This window comes from Oncorhynchus gorbuscha, unplaced genomic scaffold (assembly GCF_021184085.1).
Source record: "Oncorhynchus gorbuscha isolate QuinsamMale2020 ecotype Even-year unplaced genomic scaffold, OgorEven_v1.0 Un_scaffold_2470, whole genome shotgun sequence".
In the NCBI taxonomy this organism is placed as follows: Eukaryota; Metazoa; Chordata; class Actinopteri; order Salmoniformes; family Salmonidae; genus Oncorhynchus; species Oncorhynchus gorbuscha.
Genome location: NW_025746973.1, coordinates 28,637 through 50,274, shown reverse-complemented (window position 1 = coordinate 50,274; position 21,638 = coordinate 28,637). Strand labels below are relative to the sequence as shown.

General features: G+C 45.2%; 1 protein-coding gene across 1 annotated transcript in view; it reads right to left on the bottom strand.

The window, feature by feature from the left end:
* The window catches only part of LOC124025843 (homeobox-containing protein 1-like), a 40,226-nt gene extending 23,229 nt beyond the window's left edge, over window positions 1-16,997 (bottom strand). The window contains exons 1-6 of the mRNA XM_046339152.1: window positions 16,742-16,997; window positions 16,129-16,219; window positions 13,468-13,906; window positions 9,374-9,459; window positions 8,677-8,787; window positions 6,427-6,675 (exon numbers count right to left, since the gene is read on the bottom strand). Coding sequence (XP_046195108.1) covers window positions 6,427-6,675; window positions 8,677-8,787; window positions 9,374-9,459; window positions 13,468-13,906; window positions 16,129-16,207 — 964 coding nt within the window. The 5' untranslated portion in view covers window positions 16,208-16,219; window positions 16,742-16,997. The remainder of the gene's footprint in view (window positions 1-6,426; window positions 6,676-8,676; window positions 8,788-9,373; window positions 9,460-13,467; window positions 13,907-16,128; window positions 16,220-16,741) is intronic.
* Window positions 16,998-21,638: the final 4,641 nt, after the last annotated feature.

Here is a 21,638-nt window from a genome sequence, read left to right as displayed (position 1 = left end):
AGGAGAGGAACCCCTGGACCCTGGGAGAGGAGTTAACCTAAACTAAATTAAACCCAGTTTATACTGCTCTACGACCCTGGAGGAGAGGAGTTAACCCAGTTTATACTGCTCTACAACCCTGGAGGAGAGGAGTTAACCCAGTTTATACTGCTCTACAACCCTGGAGGAGAGGAGTTAACCCAGTTTATACTGCTCTACAACCCTGGAGGAGAGAGTTAACCCAGTTTATACTGCTCTACAACCCTGGAGGAGAGGAGTTAACCCAGTTTATACTGCTCTACAACCCTGGAGGAGAGGAGTTAACCCAGTTTATACTGCTCTACAACCCTGGAGGAGAGGAGTTAACCCAGTTTATACTGCTCTACAACCCTGGAGGAGAGGAGTTAACCCAGTTTATACTGCTCTACAACCCTGGAGGAGAGGAGTTAACCCAGTTTATACTGCTCTACAACCCTGGAGGAGAGGAGTTAACCCAGTTTATACTGCTCTACGACCCTGGAGGAGAGGAGTTAACCCAGTTTATACTGCTCTACGACCCTGGAGGAGAGGAGTTAACCTAAACTAAATGTAAACCCAGTTTATACTGCTCTACGACCCTGGAGGAGAGGAGTTAACCCAGTTTATACTGCTCTACAACCCTGGAGGAGAGGAGTTAACCTAAACTAAATGTAAACCCAGTTTATACTGCTCTACGACCCTGGAGGAGAGGAGTTAACTGCTCTAAACTAAATGTAAACCCAGTTTATACTGCTCTACAACCCTGGAGGAGAGGAGTTAACCCAGTTTATACTGCTCTACAACCCTGGAGGAGAGGAGTTAACCCAGGAGTTAACCCAGTTTATACTGCTCTACAACCCTGGAGGAGAGGAGTTAACCTAAACTAAATGTAAACCCAGTTTATACTGCTCTACGACCCTGGAGGAGAGGAGTTAACCCAGTTTAAACTAAATGTAAACCCAGTTTATACTGCTCTACAACCCTGGAGGAGAGTTAACCTAAACTAAATGTAAACCCAGTTTATACTGCTCTACAACCCTGGAGGAGAGGATTTAACCCAGTTTATACTGCTCTACAACCCTGGAGGAGAGGAGTTAACCTAAATGTAGTTTATACTGCTCTACAACCCTGGAGGAGAGGAGTTAACCCAGTTTATACTGCTCTACAACCCTGGAGGAGAGGAGTTAACCTAAACTAAATGTAAACCCAGTTTATACTGCTCTACGACCCTGGAGGAGAGGAGTTAACCCAGTTTATACTGCTCTACGACCCTGGAGGAGAGGAGTTAACCTAAACTAAATGTAAACCCAGTTTATACTGCTCTACGACCCTGGAGGAGAGGAGTTAACCCAGTTTATACTGCTCTACAACCCTGGAGGAGAGGAGTTAACCCAGTTTATACTGCTCTACAACCCTGGAGGAGAGGAGTTAACCCAGTTTATACTGCTCTACAACCCTGGAGTTTATACTGACCCTGGAGGAGTTAACCCAGTTTATACTGCTCTACAACCCTGGAGGAGAGGAGTTAAACCCAGTTTATACTGCTCTACAACCCTGGAGGAGAGGAGTTAACCCAGTTTATACTGCTCTACAACCCTGGAGGAGAGGAGTTAACCCAGTTTATACTGCTCTACAACCCTGGAGGAGAGGAGTTAACCCAGTTTATACTGCTCTACAACCCTGGAGGAGAGGAGTTAACCCAGTTTATACTGCTCTACAACCCTGGAGGAGAGGAGTTAACCCAGTTTATACTGCTCTACAACCCTGGAGGAGAGGAGTTAACCTAAACTAAATGTAAACCCAGTTTATACTGCTCTACAACCCTGGAGGAGAGGAGTTAACCCAGTTTATACTGCTCTACAACCCTGGAGGAGAGGAGTTAAACTAAATGTAAACCCAGTTTATACTGCTCTACGACCCTGGAGGAGAGGAGTTAACCTAAACTAAATGTAAACCCAGTTTATACTGCTCTACAACCCTGGAGGAGAGGAGTTAACCCAGTTTATACTGCTCTACAACCCTGGAGGAGAGGAGTTAACCCAGTTTATACTGCTCTACAACCCTGGAGGAGAGGAGTTAACCCAGTTTATACTGCTCTACAACCCTGGAGGAGAGGAGTTAACCCAGTTTATACTGCTCTACAACCCTGGAGGAGAGGAGTTAACCCAGTTTATACTGCTCTACAACCCTGGAGGAGAGGAGTTAACCCAGTTTATACTGCTCTACAACCCTGGAGGAGAGGAGTTAACCCAGTTTATACTGCTCTACAACCCTGGAGGAGAGGAGTTAACCCAGTTTATACTGCTCTACAACCCTGGAGGAGAGGAGTTAACCCAGTTTATACTGCTCTACGACCCTGGAGGAGAGGAGTTAACCCAGTTTATACTGCTCTACAACCCTGGAGGAGAGGAGTTAACCTAAACTAAATGTAAACCCAGTTTATACTGCTCTACAACCCTGGAGGAGAGGAGTTAACCCAGTTTATACTGCTCTACAACCCTGGAGGAGAGGAGTTAACCTAAACTAAATGTAAACCCAGTTTATACTGCTCTACGACCCTGGAGGAGAGGAGTTAACCAGTTTATACTGCTCTACAACCCTGGAGGAGAGGAGTTAACCCAGTTTATACTGCTCTACAACCCTGGAGGAGAGGAGTTAACCCAGTTTATACTGCTCTACAACCCTGGAGGAGAGGAGTTAACCCAGTTTATACTGCTCTACGACCCTGGAGGAGAGGAGTTAACCCAGTTTATACTGCTCTACAACCCTGGAGGAGAGGAGTTAACCTAAACTAAATGTAAACCCAGTTTATACTGCTCTACAACCCTGGAGGAGAGGAGTTAACCCAGTTTATACTGCTCTACAACCCTGGAGGAGAGGAGTTAACCCAGTTTATACTGCTCTACAACCCTGGAGGAGAGGAGTTAACCCAGTTTATACTGCTCTACAACCCTGGAGGAGAGGAGTTAACCCAGTTTATACTGCTCTACAACCCTGGAGGAGAGGAGTTAACCCAGTTTATACTGCTCTACAACCCTGGAGGAGAGGAGTTAACCCAGTTTATACTGCTCTACAACCCTGGAGGAGAGGAGTTAACCCAGTTTATACTGCTCTACAACCCTGGAGGAGAGGAGTTAACCCAGTTTATACTGCTCTACAACCCTGGAGGAGAGGAGTTAACCCAGTTTATACTGCTCTACAACCCTGGAGGAGAGGAGTTAACCCAGTTTATACTGCTCTACGACCCTGGAGGAGAGGAGCTCTAACCCTGGAGGAGAGGAGTTAACCTAAACTAAATGTAAACCCAGTTTATACTGCTCTACAACCCTGGAGGAGAGGAGTTAACCCAGTTTATACTGCTCTACAACCCTGGAGGAGAGGAGTTAACCTAAACTAAATGTAAACCCAGTTTATACTGCTCTACGACCCTGGAGGAGAGGAGTTAACCTAAACTAAATGTAAACCCAGTTTATACTGCTCTACAACCCTGGAGGAGAGGAGTTAACCCAGTTTATACTGCTCTACAACCCTGGAGGAGAGGAGTTAACCCAGTTTATACTGCTCTACAACCCTGGAGGAGAGGAGTTAACCCAGTTTATACTGCTCTACGACCCTGGAGGAGAGGAGTTAACCTAAACTAAATGTAAACCCAGTTTATACTGCTCTACAACCCTGGAGGAGAGGAGTTAACCTAAACTAAATGTAAACCCAGTTTATACTGCTCTACAACCCTGGAGGAGAGGAGTTAACCTAAACTAAATGTAAACCCAGTTTATACTGCTCTACGACCCTGGAGGAGAGGATTTAACCCAGTTTATACTGCTCTACAACCCTGGAGGAGAGGAGTTAACCTAGTTTATACTGCTCTACGACCCTGGAGGAGAGGAGTTAACCCAGTTTATACTGCTCTACAACCCTGGAGGAGAGGAGTTAACCTAAACTAAATGTAAACCCAGTTTATACTGCTCTACGACCCTGGAGGAGAGGAGTTAACCCAGTTTATACTGCTCTACGACCCTGGAGGAGAGGAGTTAACCTAAACTAAATGTAAACCCAGTTTATACTGCTCTACGACCCTGGAGGAGAGGAGTTAACCCAGTTTATACTGCTCTACAACCCTGGAGGAGAGGAGTTAACCCAGTTTATACTGCTCTACAACCCTGGAGGAGAGGAGTTAACCCAGTTTATACTGCTCTACAACCCTGGAGGAGAGGAGTTAACCCAGTTTATACTGCTCTACGACCCTGGAGGAGAAGAGTTAACCCAGTTTATACTGCTCTACAACCCTGGAGGAGAGGAGTTAACCCAGTTTATACTGCTCTACAACCCTGGAGGAGAAGAGTTAACCCAGTTTATACTGCTCTACAACCCTGGAGGAGAGGAGTTAACCCAGTTTATACTGCTCTACGACCCTGGAGGAGAGGAGTTAACCTAAACTAAATGTAAACCCAGTTTATACTGCTCTACAACCCTGGAGGAGAGGAGTTAACCCAGTTTATACTGCTCTACAACCCTGGAGGAGGAGTTAACCTAAACTAAATGTAAACCCAGTTTATACTGCTCTACAACCCTGGAGGAGAGGAGTTAACCCAGTTTATACTGACCCTGGAGGAGAGGAGTTAACCCAGTTTATACTGCTCTACAACCCTGGAGGAGAGGAGTTAACCCAGTTTATACTGCTCTACAACCCTGGAGGAGAGGAGTTAACCCAGTTTATACTGCTCTACAACCCTGGAGGAGAGGAGTTAACCCAGTTTATACTGCTCTACAACCCTGGAGGAGAGGAGTTAACCTAAACTAAATGTAAACCCAGTTTATACTGCTCTACGACCCTGGAGGAGAGGAGTTAACCCAGTTTATACTGCTCTACGACCCTGGAGGAGAGGAGTTAACCCAGTTTATACTGCTCTACGACCCTGGGGGAGAGGAGTTAACCTAAACTAAATGTAAACCCAGTTTATACTGCTCTACGACCCTGGAGGAGAGGAGTTAACCCAGTTTATACTGCTCTACGACCCTGGAGGAGAGGAGTTAACCTAAACTAAATGTAAACCCAGTTTATACTGCTCTACAACCCTGGAGGAGAGGAGTTAACCCAGTTTATACTGCTCTACAACCCTGGAGGAGAGGAGTTAACCCAGTTTATACTGCTCTACAACCCTGGAGGAGAGGAGTTAACCCAGTTTATACTGCTCTACAACCCTGGAGGAGAGGAGTTAACCTAAACTAAATGTAAACCCAGTTTATACTGCTCTACGACCCTGGAGGAGAGGAGTTAACCCAGTTTATACTGCTCTTACAACCCTGGAGGAGAGGAGTTTACTAAATGTAAACCCAGTTTATACTGCTCTACGACCCTGGAGGAGAGGAGTTAACCCAGTTTATACTGCTCTACGACCCTGGAGGAGAGGAGTTAACCCAGTTTATACTGCTCTACGACCCTGGAGGAGAGGAGTTAACCCAGTTTATACTGCTCTACGACCCTGGAGGAGAGGAGTTAACCCAGTTTATACTGCTCTACGACCCTGGAGGAGAGGAGTTAACCCAGTTTATACTGCTCTACGACCCTGGAGGAGAGGAGTTAACCCAGTTTATACTGCTCTACGACCCTGGAGGAGAGGAGTTAACCCAGTTTATACTGCTCTACGACCCTGGAGGAGAGGAGTTAACCCAGTTTATACTGCTCTACGACCCTGGATGAGAGGAGTTAACCCAGTTTATACTGCTCTACGACCCTGGAGGAGAGGAGTTAACCCAGTTTATACTGCTCTACAACCCTGGAGGAGAGGAGTTAACCCAGTTTATACTGCTCTACAACCCTGGAGGAGAGGAGTTAACCCAGTTTATACTGCTCTACAACCCTGGAGGAGAGGAGTTAACCCAGTTTATACTGCTCTACAACCCTGGAGGAGAGGAGTTAACCCAGTTTATACTGCTCTTACAACCCTGGAGGAGAGGAGTTAACCCAGTTTATGCTGCTCTACGACCCTGGAGGAGAGGAGTTAACCCAGTTTATGCTGCTCTTACGACCCTGGAGGAGAGGAGTTAACCTAAACTAAATGTAAACCCAGTTTATACTGCTCTACGACCCTGGAGGAGAGGAGTTAACCCAGTTTATACTGCTCTACGACCCTGGAGGAGAGGAGTTAACCTAAACTAAATGTAAACCCAGTTTATACTGCTCTACAACCCTGGAGGAGAGGAGTTAACCTAAACTAAATGTAAACCCAGTTTATACTGCTCTACAACCCTGGGGGAGAGGAGTTAACCTAAACAGGGTTGGTTGGTTACCTGGCTGTGAGGAGGCTGGTTACCTGGCTGTGAGGAGGCTGGTTACCTGGCTGTGGGGAGGCTGGTTACCTGGCTGTGGGGAGGCTGGTTACCTGGCTGTGGGGAGGCTGGTTACCTGGCTGTGGGGAGGCTGGTTACCTGGCTGTGAGGAGGCTGCAGTGTACCATGGCAGCAGGTGCATCAGCAGTTCTCTCTGTCTGCCCCAGGTGGTGGAGGCGGTCGCGGCTGTAGTGGCCGTGGCGGCGTTGCCCGTCGCCGTGACGTCTCTGTCCCCTCCCCTGGCTGCCCTGGGGCCAGAGCCCAGGTTTTGGCCCAGCCCCTGGCCGAGACCACGCAGCCCCTCGCCCAGACCCGCCGGGCCATGCTGGCTTTCACTCCACCTCAGCCCTTCAGACAAAACCAAACCAGTGGTCAGGCCAAAGCCAGATTTAGCAGAAGCCATGTTGATACTTGCAGTCAAACAAAATGACCTGTTTATATGGGTATCCACAGGAATATAGTTTATTAAAATGGCAGGCCAGAAAAAACTTGTTTTATGACTGAATCATACTGAACGTTGGAGTTCTGTTCTGAACAGGTATTTAGCGCCAAACAAGCAAATAATTGTAGAATTATTAAAGTGCCTGCTCGGTAGGGGGAAAAAAGCGCAGAGAAATGCTAGGCAACATATTAGCATCTCTGTTAGCGTTGCGATAAGAGTTATCATTGTTAGCCACGTAGGAATGAAAACCAGCACGTCCAGAAACAGGACTGAGTACCACAGAAAGATAGCAGCACTGACATAGGAGAGGAGATGGTGTGAGGAGGTGCTGCATGTGACTGACATAGGAGAGGAGATGGTGTGAGGAGGTGCTGCATGTGACAGACATAGGAGAGGAGATGGTGTGAGGAGACGCTGCATGTGACAGACAGGAGAGGAGATGGTGTGAGGTGCTGCATGTGACAGACATAGGAGAGGAGATGGTGTGAGGTGCTGCATGTGACAGACATAGGAGAGGAGATGGTGTGAGGAGATGCTGCATGTGACAGACAGGAGAGATGGTGTGAGGAGATGGTGTGAGGAGGTGCTGCATGTGACAGACATAGGAGAGGAGATGGTGTGAGGAGGCGCTGCATGTGACTGACATAGGAGAGGAGATGGTGTGAGGAGGCGCTGCATGTGACAGACAGGAGAGGAGATGGTGTGAGGAGGTGCTGCATGTGACAGACAGGAGAGGAGATGGTGTGAGGAGGTGCTGCATGTGACAGACACAGGAGAGGAGATGGTGTGAGGTGGTGCATGTGACAGACACAGGAGAGGAGATGGTGTGAGGTGGTGCATGTGACAGACAGGAGAGGAGATGGTGTGAGGAGGTGCTGCATGTGACTGACATAGGAGAGGAGATGGTGTGAGGAGGTGCTGCATGTGACTGACAGGAGAGGAGATGGTGTGAGGAGGTGCTGCATGTGACAGACATAGGAGAGGAGATGGTGTGAGGAGGTGCTCATTTCAGATCTAAACATTCCATTATTCAGGCTACATCGTTTGCTGATGTAGAATTGAGCAAAACGTTTATAAAACCCTCCTAGTGCATGTCTGTGGTTGGTGTTAATTCTCTCATCAGGTCACGATGCTACTCCAGCTTGTCTTAAAAGGGATAGTTCAAGATTTTGGCAATTAACTACTTTTTTCTACTTTCATATTTGTATTTATTTATTTATTCGTTCTTAACTGATTTGGTTATTTACAATGACGGCCAAACGCGGACCACGCTGGTCCAAATTGTGTGCCGCCCTCTGGGACTTCAAATCAAGGCCAGTTGTGATACAGCCTGGATTCGAACCAGGGTCTGTAGTGACGCCTCAAGCACTGAGATGCAGTGCCTTAGACCGCTACGCCACTCGGGAGCCCCACTCATAGATATAATTTGTATGTCTCTGTGTGTAGTTTGAAGGAATTCGAAGGTAGTTTCTGGAGCCATTGCTAACCAGCGTTAGCGCAAGGACAGGAAGTCAGGAACAGCTAGCGTAAATGTGTCTTTAAGACACAGCTAGACGGAAACCACATTCATTCAAGCCAGATGACTTTAACATTATTGATTAGTATCTACAGTAACAAGATCTTTATCCTACTGTCTTTTTTCATCATAAATATCTCTCGTCTCCTGATCTCTGTCCTTCACTGAACTCTAGCCAGCCCTCCAGGACTCTCTGTGTGTGTGTGTGTGTGTGTGCGTGTGCGTTCGTCCGCATCACAATCCTTGGTCACAGGGACGGCACATAAACTAAATGGACAAACAGCTTCCTAAATGAGCCCATAAACGTGTCATAGAGTCAACATGAACCCTTTCCTCCCCTCCCCGACAGACCCAGCGAACAGTAGCCTCCACCTCCTACCGTGGCTCTTACCTGGGTTGTTCTTCTCTAGCAGGTACCAGCGGTAGAAAGATCTGCGTTTGGAGTCGCTCATCTCCAAGCCCTGCTGCAGCAACCACTGGGAGATGTAACTCTGACTGATACCTAGAGAAAGAGGGGAGGAAGGGAGAGAGAAAGAGGGGAGGAAGGGAGAGAGAAAGAGGGGAGGAAGGGAGAGAGAAAAGGAGGAAGGGAGAGAGAAAAGGAGGAAGGGAGAGAGAAAAGGAGGAAGGGAGAGAGAAAAGGAGGAAGGGAGAGAGAAAGAAAGGAGGAAGGGAGAGAGAAAAGGAGGAAGGGAGAGAGAAAAGGAGGAAGGGAGAGAGAAAGAAAGGAGGAAGGGAGAGAGAAAAGGAGGAAGGGAGAGAGAAAAGGAGGAAGGGAGAGAGAAAGAAAGGAGGAAGGGAGAGAGAAAAGGAGGAAGGGAGAGAGAAAAGGAGGAAGGGAGAGAGAAAGAAAGGAGGAAGGGACAGAGAATGAGGAGAGGAGAATAGAATGAGGGGAGGAGGGGAGAATAGAATGAGGGGAGGGGAGGAGAAGAGGAGAGGAGAAGAGAGCCAGGGTGAACACATTAGAAAATATCCTAGACAGAAAGACAGAAATAGCCAAACAAAAATGATGTACCCCCCCTCCCCGTCCCCCTTCCCCCCCTACAGGTAAACTGAAAGCTGTCTGAGCAGAATAAATGTAATACCTGTGACCTGTCCCACGATGGCCTGGGAGATCCTGCGGTTGTTGAGGAAGGTTTTAATCTCCTCCTTCACCAGGTTACTGTCCCTCCTAGAAGAACAGGCACCGCAGAGTTAACAGACGACAACCATAGTAGGACTGATTACCAACAACGAACAGACAGCCTACAGGGAGGAGGTGAGAGCCCTGGTGAAGGGGTGCCAGGAAATGAACCTCTCCCTCAACAGACGCACCACTGAGAGCTTCCTGTCGGGCTGTATCACCGCCTGGTACGGCACCTGCTCCGCCTTCAACCGTAAGGCTCTCCAGAGGGTAGTGAGGTCTGCACAACGCATCACCGGGGGCAAACTACCTGCCCTCAACCGTAAGGCTCTCCACAGGGTAGTGAGGTCTGCACAACGCATCACCGGGGGCAAACTACCTGCCCTCAACCGTAAGGCTCTCCAGAGGGTAGTGAGGTCTGCACAACGCATCACCGGGGGCAAACTACCTGCCCTGCAGGACACCTACAGCACACGACGTCACAGGAAGGCCATAAAGATCATCAAGGACGACAACCACCCGAGCCACTGCCTGTTCACCCCGCTATCATCCAGAGACTGAAAAACAGATTCTATCTCAAGGCCATCAGACTGTTATATATCCATCACTAGCCGGCTACCACCCGGTTACTCAACCCTGCATCTTAGAGGCTGCTGCCCCATATACAAAGACATGGAGTCACTGGTCACTTTAATAATGGATCACTAGTCACTCTAATAATGTTTACATACTGCTGTACTCATCTCATATGTATATACTGTATTCTATTCTACTCTATTTTAGTCTATGCTTTACTCATCTCATATGTATATACTGTATTCTATTATACTGTATTTACTAACTAGTCACTTTAATAATGTTGACATACTGCTTTACTCATCTCATATGTATATACTGTATTCTATTCTACTGTATTTACTAACTAGTCACTTTAATAATGTTTACATACTGCTTTACTCATCTCATATGTAAATACTGTATTCTATTCTACTGTATTTACTAACTAGTCACCTTAATAATGTTTACATACTGTATTCTATTCTACTGTATTTTAGTCAATGCCACTCTGACATTTTTCAATCTAATATTTATATATTTCTTAATTCCATTCTTGTACTTTTAGATGTGTGTATCGTTAGATAGTACTGCACTTAGCTACACCCGCGATAACATCTGCTAAATATGTGTATGTGACCAATAACATTTGAAGAAGAGACCACACACACACTTCCTGCAACAGACACCACAGAGTAAGAACAGACCACACACACTTCCTGCAACAGACACCACAGAGTAAGAACAGACCACACACACTTCCTGCAACAGACACCACAGAGTAAGAACAGCCCACACACACACTTCCTGCAACAGACACCACAGAGTAAGAACAGCCCACACACACACTTCCTGCAACAGACACCACAGAGTAAGAACAGCCCACACACACACTTCCTGCAACAGACACCACAGAGTAAGAACAGACCACACACACACTTCCTGCAACAGACACCACAGAGTAAGAACAGCCCACACACACACTTCCTGCCTCCTCACATCTGCACTAATGTGAATCTCCTAATGCCGTCAAATAAAAACGTGATTCACATTTTCAAAGAGTCCATTTAGATTTTCCAAAAGGGGCTATACATTTCGGTGAGGTTTTTCTCTCACCTGAGTAGCTTCGTTCCACTGCCAAAAATAAAAAAATAAACCATTTAGGTGTTCAGCGAAATAAACAACACAATGTCAAAATACAGGAAGCATAGTCAAATAATTAACATCCAATCACATTGACCGTTACTCATCCAATCACATTAACCCATACTCTCTCGTGGGAATTCCACTAACAGTCCGTATGTAGCCAAACATATAGATGTTCGTTAGTTGTCAAAGGGCAAAGTACTGATAGGTTGTTGTTTTTTAATTGAGAGACCAGCTTAAAAAGTTATTTAATTAACTATAATGTTCACTTGTCTGACCGCTTGCATGATGACGAGATTCTCACACGACTGGCTAATCTGGGTGATGTTTTTTCCTCGCCTGAATGATTGGAATCTAGGATTACAGGGACTCTCAGCTATATTCAATGAGTTGAATCAGAAGCCACTGCCAGATTCCTGGATAGGGCTGCACTCAGAGTATCCTGCCTTGGCAAATCGCGCTGTTAAGAGACCGATGCCCTTTGCAACCACGTACTTATGTGAGAGTGGATTCTCGGCCCTCGGGCACAGACTGTGTGGAACATTATTTAAGACTGACTCTCTCCAATACAACCAAACATTGCAGAGTTATGTGCATCCTTTCAAACACACCCTTCTCATTCACCTGTGGTGTGTTATTCAACATTTTTGATGAACAAATAAGATTTTATAAGTAAGATATATTATTTGTGCCCTGGTCCTATAAGAGTTCTTTGTCACTTCCCGCGAGCTGGTTTGTGACAAAAACACTCATTCTTATGTTTAATAAATGTATTGTATAGTGTGTGTGTGGCAGGCTTATAATGATTGCAAAAAAACAACATTTGAGAGTGTGATGACCCTGGTGCTAGAGGGGGTACAGCTGACCCTGGTGCTAGAGGGGGTACAGCTGACCCTGGTGCTAGAGGGGGTACAGCTGGAGGTAGATATGTACAGGGATACTGGAGTGATGGAGGTAGATATGTACAGGGATACTGGAGTGATGGAGGTAGATATGTACAGGGATACTGGGGTGATGGAGGTAGATATGTACAGGGATAGTGGAGTGATGGAGGTAGATATGTACAGGGATAGTGGAGTGATGGAGGTAGATATGTACAGGGATAGTGGAGTGATGGAGGTAGATATGTACAGGGATAGTGGAGTGATGGAGGTAGATATGTACAGGGATAGTGGAGTGATGGAGGTAGATATGTACAGGGATAGTGGAGTGATGGAGGTAGATATGTACAGGGATACTGGAGTGATGGAGGTAGATATGTACAGGGATAGTGGAGTGATGGAGGTAGATATGTATGACTGCCTGGATGCAATCGTCCCTTTCTCTCCCTACACACCTGACCCAAATTAGCCAGACTAAAAGCTAACAGGAGAATAAGTCATTGTCACCGGGGCCTCGGGCCGTTGTCTGATAATGATATAATCCTCTTCCTCCTCCTCTCCAGACGCAAGACTAGTTTTCCCCCCCCCTCTATTACGGTGTTCACCTCAAATAACCATCCTTCTCTTTTTCATGAGTCACAGTTCGCTCCTAATCTTCTTCTAGCATCTCTTTAAGCAGTAGGCCCATATCTCTCCTCATTACTGTCCCATAGGCCCCTACCTCATTACTGTCCCATAGGCCCATATCTCTCCTCATTACTGTCCCATAGGCCCCTACCTCATTACTGTCCCATAGGCCCATCTCTCTCCTCATTACTGTCCCATAGGCCCATATCTCTCCTCATTACTGTCCCATAGGCCCATATCTCTCCTCATTACTGTCCCATAGGCCCATATCTCTCCTCATTTCTGTCCCATAGGCCCATATCTCTCCTCATTTCTGTCCCATAGGCCCATATCTCTCCTCATTTCTGTCCCATAGGCCCATATCTCTCCTCATTACTGTCCCATAGGCCCATATCTCTCCTCATTACTGTCCTATAGGCCCATATCTCTCCTCATTACTGTCCCATAGGCCCATATCTCTCCTCATTACTGTCCCATAGGCCCATATCTCTCCTCATTACTGTCCCATAGGCCCATATCTCTCCTCATTACTGTCCCATAGGCCCACATCTCTCCTCATTACTGTCCCATAGGCCCACATCTCTCCTCATTACTGTCCCATAGGCCCCTACCTCATTACAGTCCTATAGGCCCACATCTCTCCTCATTAGTCCTATAGGCCCACATCTCTCCTCATTACTGTCCTATAGGCCTCTACCTCATTACTGTCCTATACGCCCACACCTCTCCTCATTATAGTCCTATAGGCCCACACCTCTCCTCATTACTGTCCTATAGGCCCACATCTCTTTTCCTGTCTCCATAAATGAAACCCACTCTCTCAACAGCCCTATTGCCCCCTCCTCACCTCATATACTCCTCTACCTTCTCCTCCAGGTCCCAGTCCTCCTCCGCCATGTCATAGCTGAATGACCTCTGAACTCCGACTGCTGGGGGGAACAGCGGCGGGGGCGAGGTTTCGTAGCTGTTGCTAGGCGACAGGGAGGCGCCATCCAGCCCGGGTGTCTGCGTGGTGACGGAGGCCAAGGAGAGGGAGGAAGAAGAGGAGGAGGAGGAGGAGGAGGGGGCTGGGGCGGAGGCTGTGGTAGGGGTAGTGTTGGTTGTGGGGATGGCGGTGTGGGTGTCGTTGCAGTACGGGGGCCGATGGTCGGGATCGAGCCGCTCTAGGGATGCTAAAGCCTGGATGATCTGTGGCTTGGTCATCCCTGAGAGACGGAGACGCTGAAGGAGGTCGATCTGCTCGATGGTATAGCGTGGCTCCACCTCACAACACTCCATCCTGGCATCTAACGTGTTAAAACAGACATGAATAGTTCAGACACTTTTCTTAAAAAGGTCTCTAAAATACTGCATCAGAGACAAGTTGTTATCTATTTGATTTACAAATTCTCTATGGGGTAATGAATCTGGCTAAGGCCCTGGTGTGGCAGTAGCCTAGTGGTTAGAGTGTTGGACTAGTAACCAGAAGGTTGCAAGTTCAAACCCCCGAGCTGACAAGGTACAAATCTGTCGTTCTGCCCTTGAACAGGCAGTTAACCCACTGTTCCTAGGCTGTCATTGAAAATAAGAATTTGTTCTGAACTGACTTGCCTAGTTAAATAAAGGTAAAATATATGTATATTTTTTAATCTGGCTTCCCTTGTCCCACAACTAGGCAACTATATTATCATTTAACATCTCTGACTTGGTTTCACAGAGGCCTCAGTAAAAATAAAAGTCAAAAGTCAGAACTGTTAATATAAATGCCTAGTTGCGGACTGAACTTTGGCACAGTCACATCTCTTACATATTTGTCCCGAGCATAAGACAGTGCTGATTCACAGCCCGATGACTCATTAAGTTATAATAATATAGTGTATTTGGAAAGTATCGAGATCCTCTTCCCCTTTTCCACATGGTACATTACAGCCTTGTTCTAAAACGGATTAAATAAGTACAATTCCTTATCAATCTACACACAACAACCCCATAATGACAAAGCGAAAACAGGTTAAGAAATGTTTGCACAATTATTAAAAATAGAAAAAGAAATACTTTATTGACATAAGTGTTCAGACCCTTTGCTATGAGACTCGAAATTGAGCTCAGGTGCATCCTGTTTCCATTGATCATGTTTCTACAACTTGGAGTCCACCTGTGGTGAATTCAATTGATTGGACATGATTTGGAAAGGCACACACCTGTCTATATAAGGTCCCACAGTTGACAGTGCATGTCAGAGCAAAAAACCCAAGCCATGAGGTCGAAGGAATTGTCCGTAGAGCTCCGAGACAGGATTTAATTGAGGCACAGATCTGGGGAAGGGTCTGCAGCATTGAAGGTCCCCAGGACCACAGTGGCCTCCATCATTCTTTAATGGAAGAAGTTTGGAACCACCAAGACTCTTCCTAGAGCTGGCCGCCCGGCCAAACTGACCAATCGGGGGAGAAGACCAACCCGATGGTCACTCTGACAGAGCTCCAGCGTTCCTCTGGAGATGGGAGAACCTTCCAGAAGGACAACCATCTCTGCAGCACTCCACCAATCTGGCCTTTATGGTAGAGTGGCAAGATGATAGCCACTTGTCATTAGAAAGGCACATGACCGACTGCTTGGAGTTGGCCATAAGGCACCTAAAGCACTCTCAGACCATGAGAAAGAAGATTATCTGGTCTGATGAAACCATGACTGAACTCTTTGGCCTGAATGACAAGCGTCATATCTGGAGGAAACCTGGCACCATCCCTATGGTGAAGCATGGTGGTGGTAGCATCCCTATGGTGAAGCATGGTGGTGGTAGCATCATACTGTGGGGATGTTTTTCAGGGGCAGGGACTGGGAGACTAGTCAGGATGGAGGAAAAGATGAACAGAGCAAAGTACAGAGAGATACTTGATGAAGTCCTGAGAGCTCTGGAGCAGGTTCTCGGACTGGGTTGAAGGTTCACCTTCCAACAGGACAACAACCCTAAGCACACAGCCTAGACACCGCAGGAGTGGCTTCAGGACATGTCTCTGAATGTCCTTGTGGCCCAGCCAGACTCTAACATCTATAGAGAGACCTGAAAATAGCTGTGCAGCAACGCTCCCCATCCAACTTCACAGAGCTTGAGAGGATCTGCAGAGAAGAATGTGAGAAACTCCCCAAATACAGGTGTGCCAAGCTTGTAGCATCAACAAGACGAGGCTGTAATCGCTGCCAAAAGGTGCTTCAACAAAATACTGAGTAAAGGGTCTGAATACTTATGTCAATATCATATTTCCTTTTATTTTTTCTAAAAACCTGTTTTTACTTTATCATTATGGGGTTTATGGGTATATTGAATCTATTTTAGAATAAGGCTAACACAACCTGTTTTGGAAAAAGCCAATAGGTCTGAATACTTTCCTGAAATAACCCATGTATTTATTGCCATGATGTTTAACATTAGCTATGCACCGACACGAATAAATAAATGTGTGCATTGATTGTAAAATCCTGTGTGTCACTGCCCCTGCCCATGGCATTACAGTGCCCGACTGCAGCCTACCTGACAGCGCGGGTGAGAGGCGCCCTGTGGGCAGAGGCTCGGTTCGCGGTGCCGCAGCCGGAAGGCACCACTGTCGCATGGCTCGATGGAGCTGCCCGGGGAGGAGGAGGAGGAAGAGGTAGGCGACACTTGATGATGCGGTGTAGGGACTAGGGAAGAAATGCCACTGGGGTCAACTAGCTAGAAACTTCACTTCAAATACGATTAAAGTTTTTGTTGTTAAATTAGATGCGTGCCTTTTGCTAAATAAAAATGACCCAACTGGCTTTTGCTAAATAAAAATGACCCAACTGGCTATATCAAAGTTGGCTTGTTGTTTGCCTGGTTCGGCTAGATGGTTAGCTTATCACGCTAGCTAATTATTAGCTCCCTAGCCATCTCTTTATCTGTTGACAGTCACTTACAAGCTATTAAAAAGTAGCAAACTTGAGCTAAGTTGTAAAGCGAGCTAACTCATTGCGTCCACCTTGCACCAATAACTAGCGCACGCCAAATTAGGTCATAAAGCAGAGCACTTTGCACCAAATGGCATCTTGATTTAGCCGAGGTGGGAGATAATGGCATGCTAATGCAGAACACATGATGCTAACCGGCAGCGCCCCTCTTCTCTTACCTCCCGCTGCCGTCTAAACCGGGGGACGCTGTGTGGGCACTTCTCTTGAAACGTTCAACCGTGCACGTCGACCGAAACAAGAACAAAAACTTTCGTAAAGGTTTCCAACCAGCTTAATGAAGGTGATCCGTGCAGGCAGGGTCACATTGTCCCGGGATGCAACAGCAGAACCGTAAAGAAACGGGGAGTCGGTCTCGGTTTCTGACCTCTAACCCCAACCACACTGTCCCGGGATGATATAGGAAGTTATTCATCTGGGAGGGAAAATCAAAACGTTTTTTTTATTATTCATTAATAAATTCAGTTCTCCCCCCAAAAAAGTGAATAGTGCAAACCTTATAGCCATTAGCCTAAAGTACTTTGAGGCAAAACATTTTGTGACAACAAAAAGGCTTTGTTAATACGTTTGATTGATACATTGATTGATTGACTGATAAAAACACTATTAGGCAACATTCTATTCCTTCTGTAGCCTGTTGATATTTCTATATCTTATCTGTTTATAAAGTAGGCCTAATGACAGCAACCTACTATCATACCTCGTTAAAAGGCAATTCAATATTTTGTCTTGCCCATTCACTCTCTGAATAGCACACACGTCTCGCGAGGCTTAAAAACCCTTCTGTCTCCTCCCCTTCATCCACACTGATTTTTGAAGTGGATTTAACACGTGACATCAATTAAGGGATTCATAGCTTTCACCTGGATTCACCTGGTCAATCTGTCATGGAAAGAGCAGGTGTCCTTAATGTGTTTCATTGTGAGTGTATATGTCTCTTTATGTATTTCATTCGGAATGATCCCATAATATATGATAATAATAATAATATATGCCATTTAGCAGACACTTTTATCCAAAGCAACTTACAGTCTTGTGTGCATACATTCTACGTATGGGTGGTCCCGGGGATCGAACCCACTACCCTGGCGTTACAAGCGCCATGCTCTACCAACTGAGCTACAGAAGGACCTCATGCAGACTTATTAATGGCATCGAGTGAAAGATACAGAGCCTTCAGAAAGTACCACTTGACTTATTACACATTTTGGTTGTGTTGCAGCCTGAAAATAAAAGGATTACATTTATTTTTCTCTCACATCTACACCCAACGTAAAAACGTGTTTTTACTGAAAATACAGGTCAGTCAAAAGTTTGGATAATACCTACTCATTTTTCACAATTTTCTACATTGTAGAATAATAGTGAAGACATCAACACTATGAAATAACAAATATGGAATCATGTAGTAACCAAAAAAAGTGTTAAACATATCAAAATATATTTTTGATTTTAGACACTTCAAAGTAGCCACCCTTTGCCTTGATGATGGCTTTGCACACTCTTGGCATCCTCTCAACCAGCTTTATGAGGTTGTCACCTGGAATGCTTTTCCAACAGTCTTGGAGGAGTTCCCACATATGCTGAACACTTATTGGCTGCTTTTCCTTTCATTCTGTGGTCCAAATCATCCTAAACCATCTCACTGACAGTGTCACCAGCAAAGCACACCCACACCATCACACCTCCTCCTCCATGCTTCACGGTGGAAATTGCACATGCAGAGATCATCCGTTCACTTACTCTGTCTCACAAAGACACGACAGTTGGAACCAAAAATGTAAAATGTGGACTCATTAATCAATCAAATGTATTTATCAGCAGATGTCAGCTGATATCTCAAAGTGCTGTACAGAAACCCAGCCCAAAACCCCAAACAGCAAGCAATGCAGATGTAGAAGTTACCATTTTGGGGCAGCAGGTGGCCTAGTTGCTGGATCGAATCCGCCGAGCTGACAAGGTAAAAAATCTGTCGTTCTGCCCCCTGAACAAGGCAGTTAACCCACTGTTCCCCGGTAGGCCGTCATTGTAAATAAGAATTTGTTCTTAACTGACTTGCCTAGTTAAATTTTAAAAAGAAGCTTGACCAAAGGACCAAATCAGACCGAAGGACAGATTTCCACCAGATCATTACTCATGTTTATTGGCTCAAGCAATTCTCTTCTTATTATTGGTGTCCTTTAGTATTGGTTTCTTAGCAGCAATTTGAGCATGAAGGCCGGATTCACACAGTCTCCTCTGAACAGTTGATGTTGAGATACGTCTTATTTGAACACTGCGAAGCATTTTTGGGGGGCTGCAATCTGAGGCTGGTAACTCTAATGAAATCCTCTGCAGCAGAGGTAACTCTGGGTCTTCCTTTCCTGTGGAGATCCTCATGAGAGCCAGTTTCATTATATTATATTACTTTATGGTTTTTCTGACTCCACTTGAAGAAACATTCAAAGTTCTTGAAATGTTCCAGATTGACTGACCTTCACGTCTTAAAGTAATAATGGCTTGTCGTTTCTCTTTGCTTATTTGAGCTGTTCTTGACTTAATATGAACTTGGTCTTTTTACCAAATAGGGCTATATTCTGTATACCACCCTTACCTTGTCACAACACAACTGATTGGCTCAAATGCATTAAGTGTCATGTTTTGTCATTTATTATCTTGTCTTGTCCCTGTGCTTCCCATTCTATTCGTTTCCCTCTGCTGGTCTTATTAGGTTCTTTCCCTCTTTCTATCCCTCTCTCTCCCCCTCCCTCTCTCACTCTCTCGCTCTCTCTTCTCTCTATCGTTCCGTTCCTGCTCCCAGCTGTTCCTATTCCCCTAATCAATCATTTAGTCTTCCCACACCTGTTCCCGATCCTTTCCCCTGATTAGAGTCCCTATTTCTTCCTTTGTGTTCCGTTCCTGTCCTGTCGGTTCCTTGTCTAGAATTCACCGTGCTGTGTTTGTGTATCGCCCTGTCGTGTCGTGTTTTCCTCAGATGCTGCGTGGTGAGCAGGTGTCTGAGTCTGTCTGGTTCAAGTGCCTTCCCGAGGCAACCTGCTGTTCACCTGCTGTTCAAGATCGAGTCTCCAGTTTGTCCTCGTCATTTCGAGTGAAAGTTGTGTTTTTTGTTTGTATTTACTTTACTGGATTAAAGACTCTGTTTTCGCCAAGTCGCTTTTGGGTCCTCTTTCACCTGCATGACATTAAGAAGCAAACAAATTCCACAAATTAACTTTTTAAGAATGCACACCTGTTATTTCAAATGCATTCCAGGTGACTGTGTCCAAACTTTTGACTGATACTGTAAATATTCACACCCATGAGTCAATACAGTAGAAGCACCTTTTATCAGTGACTACAGCTGTGAGTCTTTCTGGGTAAGTCTCTAAGAGCTTTCCACACCTAGATTGTGCAACATACCTGAGTCAATACAGCAGAAGCACCTTTTTAGCAGTGATTACAGCTGTGAGTCTTTCTGGGTAAGTCTCTAAGAGCTTTCCACACCTAGATTGTGCAACATGTGTTCATTATTCTTTATAAAATTCTTCAAGCTCTGTCAAATTGGTTGCTGATCATTGCTAGAAAACCATTCTCAGGTCTTGCCAAAGCTTTTCAAGTAGATTTAAGTCAAAGCTTTAACTCGGCCGCTCAGGAACATTCAATGTCTTCTAGGTAAGCAACTCAAGCATAGATTTGACCTTGTGTTTTAGGTTATTGTCCTGTTGAAAGGTGAATTCATCTCCCAGTGTCTGGTGGAAAGCAGACTGAACCAGCTTTTCCTCTAGGATTTTGCCTGTGCTTTAACTCCATTCTGTTTTTTTTTATCCTGAAAAACTCCCCAGTCCTTAACGATTTGAAGCATACCCATAACATGATGCAGCCACCAATATGCTTGAAAATATTTAGAGTGGTACTCAGTAATGTGTTTTATTGGATTTGCCCCAAACATAACATTTGGTATTCACGGCGAAAAGCTAAATGCTTTGCCACATTTTTTGCGGTATTACATTAGTGCCTTGTTGCAAACAAGTTACATGTTTTGGAATATTTATATTCTGTACAGGCTTCCTTATTTTCACTCTGTCATTTAGGTTAGTATTGTGTAGTAACTACAAAGGTGTTGATCCAGCCTTAGGAGAAAACTATCATAGCCATTAAACTATGTAACTGTTATAAAGTCACTACTGACGACAAAGTTTTCAGTTGTCTTCAATCACAACTCTGTGTCACAGCCCTTCGTCTCCTGTTTCCAATGTTGCCACATGTTTTGCAGTATTACATTAAGTGCATGATTGAAAACAGGATGCATCTTTTGCCATATTTTTTATTCTGTACAGGCTTCCTTCTTTTCATTCTGTCAATTAGGTTAGTATTGTGAGGTAACTACAATGTTGTTGATCCATCCTCAGTGTTCTTTCACAGCCATTAAACTCTGTAACTGTTTTAAAGTCACCATTGGCCTCATGGTGAAATCCCTGACCGGTTTCCTTCCTCACCGGCAACTGAGTTAGGAAGGATGCCTGTATCTTTGTAGTGACTGGATATATTGATACACCTTCCAAAGTGTAATAACTTCACGTTGGTCAAAGGGATATTCAATGTCTGTTTTTTTGTGTGTTTTTTTACCCATCTACCAACCCTCCCTGGTCTTTGTGGTTGAATCTGTGTTTGAAATTCACAGCTTCGACTTACAGATTTTATGTGTGGCGTAAAGAGATGACGTAGTCATGAATAAATCATGGTAAACACTATTATTGCACACAGAGTGATGCAACTTATTATGTAACTTGTTAAGATCATCTTTACTCCTGAATTTATTTAGGCTTGCCATAACAAAGGGGTTGAAGACTTATTGACTCAAGACATTTAAGCTTTTCATTTTTTTTTTTTCATTTGTAAAAAATATATAACAAAACATGTTTCCAATTTGACATTATGGGTTATTGTGTGGAGGCCATAGACACCAAATCTCAGTTTAATCAATTTTAAATTTAGGCTGTATCACAACAAAATGTGGAAAAAGTCAAGGGGTGCAAATGCTTTTTGAAGGCCTTCCCCTCATCGTACACACACACACAC